This window comes from Numida meleagris, chromosome 4, assembly GCF_002078875.1.
Source record: "Numida meleagris isolate 19003 breed g44 Domestic line chromosome 4, NumMel1.0, whole genome shotgun sequence".
Classification (NCBI taxonomy): domain Eukaryota; kingdom Metazoa; phylum Chordata; class Aves; order Galliformes; family Numididae; genus Numida; species Numida meleagris.
The window spans coordinates 76,539,996-76,552,725 of NC_034412.1; the positions used below are offsets into that span (position 1 = coordinate 76,539,996).

Below are 12,730 nucleotides of genomic sequence, written 5' to 3' on the forward strand. Positions count from 1 at the left end.
TCTACAAATGTACGTCTCAGCAATCCAAGTGTCTCCAAAAGGGAGAAAACTCAATAAGACTGCTTGCTTTTCTCTTCCAGTTAAAGGAATGTAGCAAAACTAAGTGTCCATCTCGATCTGCTTTGATTATTAACACACAATGTAGTCTATGCTCGTATTTTTATATTTTTTTTTCCACAATGCTCCAAATACTCTGGCTTTTTTCAATTGCAGAGCATTGGGAACTATGATGATTCGTTTCTGTAGAAAGCCCAGATCAACAAAGCCCAGCATAGTTCTGGCTCTCAATACTGTCTGACTGTTTATATGTGCCCTGTGATAGTATCTATCCTTTGCATTTGTTTGAAAGCAGTATATTAGCATCTTTACTGAAGGAAAGACTAATAACTAAATACAGAAGAATTGCTGAACTTTTGACTTCTGCTTGTTCAATTTAGTATTCATTACCTACGTAGATCCTGCCAGCAAAGGTCTTGCTCCAGAAAGTCGATGAGGTGCTTAACTGTCTTATTTGAAATCAGTGTTTTTCTCCTGTAGCTTAAACTGAATGAGGCAAACAGTGAATGTATAACTTCTAAGGGTCTACAATTCTGGTTTACTTATTTCAACTTTTTTTTTTCCTGAAACTTTTCAGAACGTCCACTGCATTACACAGAGAATGTTCTAGAACAGATTCTTCACTGGAGTTCACTACCAGAGCCTGGCAGTGCATATCTGATAATAAAGAGATTTTTAACAGCAGACGTGATGAAACTCTACAATGGTATGTATTTTTGTGCATTTTTTTTAATTGCGTATCCTTATCCTTGTGTCCTTACAGGAAATGGCCATTCTTTTATAGCTGTTTCATTGAAGCAAAATGTCCCAGAACATCTGAATTACCAGCATTTTATAAAAGCTTGTGCTTCACTTAGAGTTGTACTGACTTACTTTTAAAACATAGTACCAAAACCATACATCATTTCTACAAATGATAAGCTCTGCCATTTGAACATATAAGTAAGTATACAGGAATCCTATATTGAGCTCACGATCAGTGAACATGTTCACAGTCCTTCCATGTAAATACTGAACTTGCTCTCTGTGGGTGAACTAGATACATGCATATATACATAGTGTGTGTGTGTTACATATTAAATATAATCATTTCTATTATATAATCCAATGCCTCTGAATTAATTTGAGTGACATAGCAACTAAATGACTTTTGTACAGCATGTCCCTGGAGGTGTTCAATACCAGGTTGGATAGGGCCCTGGGCAGCCTGGTCTAGTATTAGATATGGAGGTTGATGGCCCTGCCTGCGGAAGGAGGTGTTGGAAATTGATGATCCTTGAAGTCCCTTCCAACCCAAGCCATTGTATGATTGTAGGATTGTATGCTTCTATAAATGGATGAAGAACTTAGACCTGATACTTGAAAGGAAACACAGCTCAAATGTAAATCCTATTTTTCTACTTTATAAACTACCCCAGTCGTATCTTTTTTTTTTTTTGCATTATACCTGGAGTTAGATCTCCCATCTAACAACGTACAGTATTTAATTTGAGGGAAACGGTTTAGAAGTTCAACATGAACAGAAACAACAATTCTGTTTTCAAGCAGTTGAAATCTGTATGCTGTCACTGTAAAGCGTGCAATGTTTCCCCATAAAAAGAGATATTAATTTCTCCATCAGTATGTCTGTTCTGTCTTGACTTCAAGAAGTAAAAGTTATGCTGTTATGCTTATTCTTCTGAAAGTAATAGCCTTCTCTCATCATTTTTTATTCCACAGATATGAACAAACCTTAACAAGTGTGTTATTCATGGCTTTTATATTGGAGTTTCACTATCTCTAAATGTGTTGCAGCTGATAGTGAATAGAGTGAAATGGTCTACTTCATTAAAAGCTTGATATATGAACTCCCATCACCTCACTCTGTGTTGAGGAATAATCAGAAAAAGGGAATGGTTTGTAAGGAATGCGTGTGAACCACTGTTTGGAGAAACACGTAAGGATGAGGCTAGTGTCTGAAGTTCAATTTACAAAATGTAGTACTATCTAAAGGGGAGAGCTGACATTTGCCCACTTCCTTTCCTCCTCCTTTCTGTACCCATTTGTTCCCCCAGTCCATCTCAGTAATTGAGTTTGAATCAGTTCTTTTCAGTTTGACCTTAGTCCAGGCACACTGACTTTTGATGACTGAATGTTTGCATTTATTGGTTCCTTTTTTGGTGTTAAAATAATTAAAACCTTATTTATTAAATTTCTGCCATACTGCAAACTTCCAATTTTGATCTCAGCCAAGCTTATGTGGCAGAGTAATCTCATGTACAACAGGCATGTTTTCTTGAATATGGAATTGCTATTCTAGGGAACTTTTACATGGTGAACAAATTTTAATTTCTGAAGCTTTAGTTTTTATAACTGCTTCTTGCTATAGGAAAATAAGGATGTTTAAAATAGCAAATAGTTCTGTAATCATTTCATCTTGTAGAGGTTCTGAGGCTAGTTTCTAAATTTGCTCTGAAATATTAACAATAATGAGCAGCTAATGCACAAATTCACTAGCTTCAGCAAAACAATGCACGTATTGTGTAGGCAAAATTGCCTAGAAGATTTGAATCATTTATCCTCATTTTTTAGTTCCAGAAATTTGCATGTTTATTGTTTCTATTTCTAGTCTTGTACCTGTACATGCTGAAAACACATAAGCATCTCTTTCAAGGCAAAAAGATGCCTTTTGATCAGCATTGAACTTCCATCACTAGATACTGGTGAAGTGAGGAAAGAAAAGGATTAAGCCACTGGGGAAACACCTTCAGATTCCAGAGGGAGGCAGCAGGTGTGGTTATGCTGGAGCTCTCCATCCCAAAGTACACAAGAAATGGCTGCTTGCCAGTAGGGAGGAAGGTCTTGCCACTCTTCTACCCTCTTTATGTAGATATTTTCTTATCACTAACTGAGCAGTTGGACTGAGTCCAGATGCTTAACCGCTATTATTTGAATTGTGATTTTTAGCAGTGAATTCAGCCCATACAAATGGACAAATGAGTTCCTGGTTTTCTTCCTCTTCAGTAAAATTCATAAGGCCGTGATCATATTTATGTTTATTATTGAATTTGATTAATTTACCTTTCTTCTGTGATTTGTATTAGAATCTTATGTACAAAATTAGGATACTTCTGGCCTTTATTTTTCCTGTTTATGTTTATGTTGCCTCAGAATTTTGTTTCATCAGCATTTTTCTACTTCCAGAGGCGTTAACGATATTTGAAATAATGTCCTTTCAGTAGTGAGCCTAGAGAAGCAACTCTTTTAGCCTCATTTCATTCTGGCAACTTACCAGGGCCTTCCCTGTCAGTGAAACTTTTATCATGCTCCCTCTACATAGTATACTTAATCCTTTTTCATAACTCTTACACTCATTTTCTCAGTATTATGCTAATTTCTCATGTTCTGCAATACCAAACATTGTACTGAGGTACAGATCTATATTTTTTCTTGTTTAGAGATCAATTTTTCTTTTAAAGGAAAAAAAAATGGTTTATTTTTATTGTTATGTTTCAACATATTTGTTGTGAATTTTGCACTTTCCTCCAAATCTTTAGTTATTCTCTCTTGGCAATTTATTCTATAGCTTTTGATGCTTGTTGCAGAAGCACTGTCTTTGAAGCGCTGTTCAGCAGGCCAGGATGTGCATTGTATTTTGGTACAAGAGATACTCAGTACTACGTAGTTCTATTTCAAGACCCTTTATCTTCTCCTTACCTGAATTTTTCCCATATTAAAGATGTATTTGTTAGAAAAATGTGAGGGAATATATTCACTATAAAGTGTGTATATAGGTACTTGAATGTTTCCCGTTAAAGAGTTGTATAATTTGAGTGGGAAGAATTGATATCTGAGAACCAGGGGCTATTATTCAGGGAGATTCTTTGAAACACAGACTTCTGTACTGAATGTGAATAAACCCTGAATGGATTGAGTGCCTCCCGTTCCTAGTAGTTGCAAAGTTCTGGAAAGCTTCACGTGCTTTACAAAGTTTATATCTGAAAAATAGATAGGACACACACTGATCATTTATGTGTGGAATACTTGCTCCTAAGAATACAAAAAATCATAATTCAGAGGAATTTTCTTCTTCCACTTCAGGCTTTTTAAAGATCTTTGCAAGTATTGAGTGTTCCTAGATTTGCTAAGGTGGGAATGCTACAAAGTTTAGAAAGTGGGGTTTTTTTTTGGTCATTTTGAGACCCGTGTGTAGAAATATAAAACATTCCTGCTTCCCTCACTTGGTATGTTTAAAAAAAGAAAAAAAAAAAAAAAAGCCTGTGAAGGTGTGGATATGAATCAAGTACTACTTTGAATATGAAACAAGTACTCATAGTGGCAGAGAGGAAATATGCTCACGTTTGTTTTTTTTTATTGTATGCTTGCACTGATAGCTAAGGAAATCAGGCTTTTGATTTCATTTTTGGATTAGATTCTGTTATAAACTAAAGAAAATAGTGGGAAATTTTATTTTGAGATTTTCTTTTAAAGGCAAACGTGCTGATTAGAATGTAGTTGATAAAAATCAAAGAAATTTAATATCTTTTAAAATTTCTATTATATTTTTCAAAGTATTTTTAAACTCCAGTTTGTTTTAAGATATAAAGGAAGAGTGAGGTAGATTCAGAATTTTTAATTATCTTCTTTTTGTGAATAATTAGGGTTAGTAAGAGGAATAATTTAATTCAGACTCTTTGAACAGCTGGTTTTCAGCCAGTATGAAAGATGCGATTGAGATACAGCTTTTCAAGTTAGTCCCAAAGTCTCACTACACTATAGGAATGGCAAGATAATCTGAGTTTTGTAATATAATCTGTTTTTTTATATGCACTTTAAAGTATATTTGTGTAATCAGATGTCTGAGTCTGGATGTTACATCTCTACTTTTTGTGCATGCAAAAGTTTGCATATAAAGCTGTATTTAGTACATGTCTCACTATTAGAATGTAGGAGTCCTTCCTAAATAATCATGTGTGGAAAAAGTTGTCTACATGTTCTTCAAAAGAAGGACAAAGAATATAAACATTTAAATATAAATACTTAAAAACACAAGTAAGAGATGTATTTGTCTTGGACTTGGTGTTTTATGATCACTAGTGATATTTCATGCAATTTCTGAATTCTACCTTGTCACCCTTCTTACATCCTTTGTATGTGTCATGCTTTACTTGAAAATATTGACAACCCACTTAAAGGAATGGATGAAGATGGGAAAAATAGATAATTGTTGCATATTACAGCCAGAATTGCTTCTAAAGCATTGTTATTTGTGTAGCTTGCTGTATAATACTGCTCTTCACATTGGAAAAGAGATCTATGGTAATAGGATCAACCTACACAGAAGTTACTCATCTCTGTATTCCTCTTCATCCTGACCAAATGAAAATGTATTTTGTTATTTTTATGATTGATTTATTTAAAACATTTTATTCTTATTTTTGAGATTATAGTGTGTACTATTTCACAGTAATGGATATATTTCATCTCTCTTTCTCAAATCCTGAGCGGAACTGGCTAATTGAATTAGGATGCTATTCTCCGTATACTACATGCTCTTTTTACATCACAGTTTTGTTTACTAACTTGAAAGGAATATCCTGTAAAAACTGGTGGTATCATTATGAGACTTCTAAGCAAATTTATTCAATAATTCCTAAATAAATGAATGAATTAAGTACACTTAGGAAAAGAAAATGAGCGTTGAAAGCAAAATAAGTAGTAAGATTGTAATGTTTTGGGTGAAAGTAATTTTTTACCGTGTTAGTATAGCTCCCTCTTCAAGATGAAATGTTGGCTGGAATGGAGGAGAAGAATTTATCTCCTGCTGGCTGCTCTCTCTTCATGCTGACAGTACACTTCCAGCATGTATGTGTGCGTATAAATATATATAGGGAAGTACTGGAAAAAAGAGAGGCACCTAGGAGTGGTATTGGAGTAGTTTATATGTTTTAGTAATGAACTTCAGTAGTTCTTACTTTTATTAAAATCTTTTTATTTTTACAAGTTTATTTATGAAGCAGACTACGGTCTTTTTAAAATGTATACATATAACAAATATATATGTGTTTCTTTTTATATTTTGTATATTTAACTGCACATTCTTTTCTGAGAAGATTCTTTTAATTGGTGAATCCTTTCTGTTTTATCTTAGGAGTAAACATAGAATACGTTTTCCCTCTAGTAATTAAAATCATCATGATGTTAATATTTAAGAGTGCCGTTACTACTAAAAAAAATCAAAATAAAAAAATCAATAAAAGTGTAATTTTTGTCTTTTGATAAACATTAACACTAAGAGCACTTAAAAATAAAGAAGTAACTTTCAGTGTTGTAATGGCTTCTAACTAAAAGCTTTTAATTTTCTTGATAGAGAGAAATGTGAAAGGTAGTGTGAAAGCTGCCTATTTAAAGTGCAAAGAAGAACCATCAAAACTACTGTCTGGAAACAAGTTTCAAGAACGTTATTTTGTATTACGGGAAGAAAATTTGCTTCTTTACAAGGATATCAAGGTACAGTTAATTCTTCCGTAGTTTAATTGTAAGCGTTCCCTTAAACTTTCTTTTTCATGTAGAAATGAGAAGACAGACAAATAGATGAATACTTCTGATCCTAAATGGCAACTTTAAGTGAAGTACAAGTCTTTAAAGCCTCTGTGAAATATGGACCTTAGTAAAAGGAGTTTGCATCAATTGTTGATGTAGCTATTTTGATTATGCTGCATTGCAAGCTGTAAAAATATTTATGAATGCTTACATTACCTTGTGCTGTGAGTAAAATGAAATCCTTCTGTAAAGAGTGGTATTAAAAGTAATATGAAGTTGGAACTGTGTGCTGTTTTTTTCCCAGCATCTCACACAAAGCCTTTAGAAATTAGAAGCAACAGAGTTATTTTACCTACAAATGTAATGAGTGAAGAAATTATAGGAAGCAGTGTCACTCATTACGGTGCCAAAATCTTCCCCTACTTCCCGATAACACTAACTTTCCTCTTAGTTACTGAAAAGTTAAACATGAACTTTTTTATACTGATGTATTTTCAGCCCTACAAAAACTAGTCTTGATACTAAGATATGACAGAATCCCAAAGTAGCAAATTTAGATATACTTAATAGCATAATAGGTATTATTAGGTACTTAGGTTTAAGTATTTAAAGGGATTTTTCTTTAAAGAGTGCTTTTGGGTATATAGAAATTTTACTGAAGTATAAATCTAAATAACATACAATTTGAACTAGGCTTTCACTTCAGTTTTGATAATTTCTGGTTTAAAAAAAGGTCTTTAAAGTGCATTTATTTTTGATTGCTATTTTCACCCAACCAGGAAACATGTGGCTTGCTGACCTTCATAAAGTATACTGAGAGTGTTTTTTTGTAAGCTTACACATTCATCATTAAACTCATGCAAAATAAATAGTGTCGTCTTGTGAGACTGTGGATTTTAACTAATTCTAGTTAAAATGATCCCAGACTGTCAAAAATAGTGTATTGCAATTAATTGCTAGAATTCAAATTGGCACACATGTTGGAGTATATTAATAAGACCGTAGCAACTTGATTAGCAAGTTGGAAAAAGTTTATCATACAGTACAGTTATTGTAGTATGTTACAATCTGCTTTTTGAGCCACTCTGATTCACAAAACATTAAATTCCTAAACTGAGGTGGAAATTTTGCTGGTGTTATTTTTAAATTGCTTTATATTTAAAAAAAAAAAAAAAAAAAAAAAATAAAAAAAAAAGAGATACTATACTGAAAAAACAACTTATTTCAGTATGTTTTTTTTTTTTTGGAGATGTTCATCCACTGCTAATAGTCTTGGTTAAATTTTATGTTGTAGTTAGAAATAGTAGAAAGAGATGACACTACAGATGGAAAAATGATATGTAATAAAATTGCATGTACTAATTAATTTATGAATTCTCATTAAAAACAAATTTTATTATATGTGCAGGTAGAGATACATTCTGTTAAGTGTTTCTTTTGTTCAGAAATTATTTAAAAAAGTGAGAAGTTTCTATGATACTGTGTGTTAATTTGGATTCAAAGGAACAGTAAGAGATCTGTGGTTCAACTTGCTATTCATGTCAGGGCCAGAAATGAGATAAGAAGAGGCTGCTCAGGTACTGATCCAGTTGAGTCTTGAAATCTCCCAAGGATAGAGATAGCACAACCTCTTTGAGCAGCCTGTTCCTATATCTGACTCTCCTCATGTGAAAAAGTTTCTCTTCATACCCAGTCTGAACCTCTCTAGTTTCCAATTGACTTTCATTTTCCCACCATGCACCACTGTGAAGACCCTTCTCTGTAACCTACCCACATGTACTTGCAGGTTGTTGAAGCCATCTCTTCTCCTAGCTGAACAAGCCAACCTCTTACAATCTCTCATCACAGATTAAGTGCTCAAGCCCCCAGACAGTTTTGTGGTCATCTGCTGAAGTCACTCAAGAATTCTGATGCTTTTCTTTTATCAGGGGACCCAAAACTGGATGCAGGACTACAAGTGCTAAAGAGAGGGGGGAAAATCTCCAGCTGCTCTCCAATGGCGTTGCAGGGTGTTCTTCCTTCTCAAGTACAGGATTTGATGTTTATCTTTGTTGAATTTCATAGGGCATGTTTGCCCATTTCTTCAGCCTGTGCAAATTCCTCATGTTCCCAAGTGTATTGACTAGTCATATGGGTTGCAGTGCAAGCTTAAGGATTGACTCCTCCATGTCATTGCTGAAGATGTTATAAAGGACAGAACAGACTACTGCAGTATTCCTCTTGTCACAAGCCTGCAGTTAGAGTATGTCTGATTAACCATTAACCTCTGAGTATGGTCATGCAGCTGGCGTTTTACTGATAGTGATGCGCATCCATTGAGACCTTAACATCCCAACTTGAATAGAAGATTATTTTGGGAGACAAGTGTCAGAAGCATTGATAAAGTTGAGGTAAATTTATATCCACTGCTCTCCCCTCATGTACAAATCCAGTCATCTTATTGTAGAAATCAATCAACTTGGTTGTGCTGACTGTTCTCAGTAGCACTGTCAATTCCATGTGCTCAGAGATGTACTCTAAGAAGCTCACTCCAGGATTTCCCCAGGGAGTGCAGTGAGGCTGGGAGACAACTAATTCCCCAAGTCATCTTTGCAGCTCTTACTAGCATGTCTTAACTCCAAATCAGCTTTGGCTGTCCAACCACTGTATCTACATTTCCTAAGCAACGTTTCTAAATTTCTTGCTTCATAATCTCTCCCTTCTTCCACCTCCTGTATGCTGCCTTTTTCTGCTCTGGAGCTTCACCAGTTCCACCTGGACTGCTCACCTGACAATTCTAGTTGTTTTCCTGAGTATTGAGATGAATCATTGATTTTGGCAAATGCTGTCCTTAAATATTTTTCCTAAGCTTCTTTGCCCCCTCAGAACTGCCTCTTCCCATGGACAGACCTCTCAGTTTCTTGAATAAGCCTTCTGAACTGAGGGTTTGTTCTCTACTAACTTTTCAACTTTACTTTTCTCAGGATCTTAAGTGCCTGTATTTTGTGGTCATTATGCTACCATCTGTGAGCAGCATTGCCCACTGTTGGCCCATCCAATACCAGTTTCAAGAAACATTCCTGACATCCTCTAAGAATCTGCTGGACTGCTTGTGTCCTGCTGTGTTTCCCTTCTATGAGACAACTTGGGAGAGCAAAGCCCTGACCTCCCTACACCATAAAAGTTGGGATTTATTGTCTAGTGAATTCCTTCAGTTGTTTAAAGATTGTCTGATTTTTTTCCTCTTGATTGTGTGGTATGAAGTAAATTCTGTGATACTTGACATTCCTTGAAAGAGCTACTTTATCGCAGAAGGCAACCCTCCATCTTCTCTGACTGTATTGCCTGATGAGCTTGCATCCATTCATTGCAGCACTCCAGTCTTATGACTTTTACCATCATGACTATTATTTCAATTATGTTATAGTTTTATGACTTCATGTTGAGCTCAAGTTCTTGCTAATTAATCTTTTGCCAGTAGTAGTGATTGGCACCCTCTGTTAATGGGAAAGAAAGTGAGGAAAAAAGCATAATGACCTATTAGAGAAGAGTGATTCAGTCCATGAGAGTTGTATGGCATTTTCTCCTTTGTACATTCCTGATACAATAATTAAAATCTTAATTTATTTGCAGGCTAGCAAACCTGAAAAAGTGTTGCCTGTCAATTCACTGAAGCTCTATCTTGGAGTGAAAAAGAAAATGAAGCCACCTACAAAGTAAGAATAAAAAAGAAAAGAAGCTAAATACCATGTAATAAGGTACTGTAGTGCCTTAGTGAAAGGGGAGCATAAAACACTGTAGAACTGGAAAAAAGTCAAGAAGCCAATTGAAGTATGCTGTATTAAATTACCCTCCATAATATTATTTGTTCCGATGTTATCTTTGTTCTTGTGTTCCATGTTAACTCTTCTGTGCTAGGAAATTACTTTATTGATTGGCTTTTCTTAATCTTAAGTGTATTATCTCTTGTGGATATGTTTGCTGCTAGCTCACTTAATTTTGGAGTATGTGCCCTGCATTTCGTTGGTGGACACACATTCTTTGCATCAGGGAAAAAGTGAAAAGAAGAAAAGCAATTAGTTGTACCCTTTAGTGACATTCCCTGTTGTTCAGCAGAGGATTTCATTTTTCAGGACCCCTGTTATTTTGATATTTCTCCTTCTAGATGAATACTGCAGTGCCCTTTACAAATATCAGTGACTATGTCTCTGGAAAAGTGGAGTGAAAAATGACACCTGCTTTTCTCAGATGTTTCTAGTACTTCCGTCTTTAAGGCCTTGAGACACTGAGACAATAAGATTCTATATCAAGGGGATTCTAAGCAGACTGTAGCCTTTAAGCAGATCTGTCTGAACTTTTCCTTTACAGTTGGCATATCAAAATGCCCCCCAAAAGGTCTGTAAATTTCAGTGTGTAGTTATCTTGAAGAAAAAGTTGGTGGGGTTGGGTTTTGTGGGGTTTTTCATGTTTTTTTGGTGGTTTTTTTTTTTCTTTAACGGGGGGCGTGGGGATTGTATGGGGTTTTCTTTTTGTGTGTGTGTGTGTGAGGGTTTTTTTCTGTTTAATGTAGAATTAATAGTTGAGTTTGAAGGCAAAGTTTGTGTAAAAGAGTCTTTGGAGGTAGGTTATTTCCTTGAGCCTTATTTTCAGTCTAACTGTGTTCAAAATCAGACTTCACAAAGTCTCTTCTAGATCCTTAGGAGTATCTGGGATTTTTTCACATCAGACTTTATTGTGATTTCTTTATTGGACACTTTCTTAGTAGTAGTTTTGCTTCCAACAGTTTTCAGAAAGTACAGCTGCCAAATGAGACAGGTAGTTAGCCATGATCTCCAGGACTTGGCTATAAACCTTTGTCCAGAAGAGTACGCTTATAACCTGCGAGTCAGCTGTGAGAAAATGAGTGAAATAAACCGTGAAACCCTCAATAGATTTGCAGTACACGTTGAAACTTACTAAAAACAAATAAATAGATAAAACCCACTATATAATTAATTGTCTACTGTTTCAGTAAAATGCTTCTGTCTTGAGATTCTGGAACTAATTTTGAATTTTTTTTCAGCTGGGGAATTGTAGTGATTTCTGAAAAGCACCAGTGGTATGTAAACATGAAACACATGATTATTTTAACTTCAGTGTTTAACGTTTCTTGAAATGTTCCATTTCAAAATAAGAATGAGAACTAGTAAACATTATTTTGCTTAAATGTCAGCTTTTGTAATGTTTTTCTTAATTAACTAAACAATTGCAGTTGATATATTTTGGTAATCTTTAGGAGGTTAGATGTCTGTCTCCTCTCTATGGCCATAAATCAGCAAACAGTTTTAAAATTTGTCATTCAGAATTCATTGAGTCTATACACATGCTTTAAATTAAGCAGATGCAATGTTTTCAAATAAGGTGAAGTGATTATCTGAGATAATAATAATTACCTGTCTTTTTATGGGAGTCTTAAAAATTAATATTGGTAACATTTATAAATGTATGTAAATGCTATTTGAACTTGTTTAGAAATGTATTCTTTAATATCTGTAGCTGCATCGTGTTTTTATTTAAATTGTTTTTTTCTTGCTAACTCTGTGTTCTAGGCATATATGTTGTGATGGACAGGAAGCACAGATAGACTGGATGATCAGCATTTTTACTGCAAAGGTACTAATCTGATTAAATGCAAGAAATGCAATTTTACTGCTGTTTTGAAAATCCCATGAACCTGACATATGTATTAGTTATAGATGCACTATGGATAAATCTGCAATACCATTAAGATGTCTGGAGTACTCAGTGTATTGATGCTGCAAAAAGATGGTCTTAGTCTTTGAAGACTACTAGTTACAATTGTGTTTTCATATGAAAGCTGAGAGCTTTGACACTAAGAGAGAAGAACACTGATATATTCTGGGATCTTTTTTTTCCCTTGTGTACTAGAGAAGCTGCTTAAAGAAAGACAACTCATTTCCTCTGCAGCAACAAACCTCTTTTGTGCGAAATTCTAGCTGATGACACAAAGGGTATATCTATCCTACAGATCCTGAGTGCTCTTTCTGTGGATGCTGCATGCAAGGCAGTCATGAAAAAAGATACCTTGTCTAAACACATAGTGGTGGGAAAAAGCCTTGTTGGAGAGCTGTGCCAACACATGCATATTTTTCCTGGTACCCAAGTTAGCTTA

The 12,730-nt window shown here is 34.9% G+C and overlaps 1 protein-coding gene across 5 annotated transcripts in view; it reads left to right on the top strand.

Moving 5' to 3' along the window:
- Nucleotides 1-12,730, top strand: part of ARAP2 (ArfGAP with RhoGAP domain, ankyrin repeat and PH domain 2) — a 132,414-nt gene that overhangs the window by 105,164 nt on the left and 14,520 nt on the right. For all 5 annotated transcript variants that reach the window (XM_021395387.1, XM_021395386.1, XM_021395385.1 and 2 more), the window contains exons 27-31: nucleotides 635-763; nucleotides 6,407-6,546; nucleotides 10,192-10,274; nucleotides 11,621-11,656; nucleotides 12,147-12,210. In XM_021395387.1, coding sequence (XP_021251062.1) covers nucleotides 635-763; nucleotides 6,407-6,546; nucleotides 10,192-10,274; nucleotides 11,621-11,656; nucleotides 12,147-12,210 — 452 coding nt within the window. The remainder of the gene's footprint in view (nucleotides 1-634; nucleotides 764-6,406; nucleotides 6,547-10,191; nucleotides 10,275-11,620; nucleotides 11,657-12,146; nucleotides 12,211-12,730) is intronic.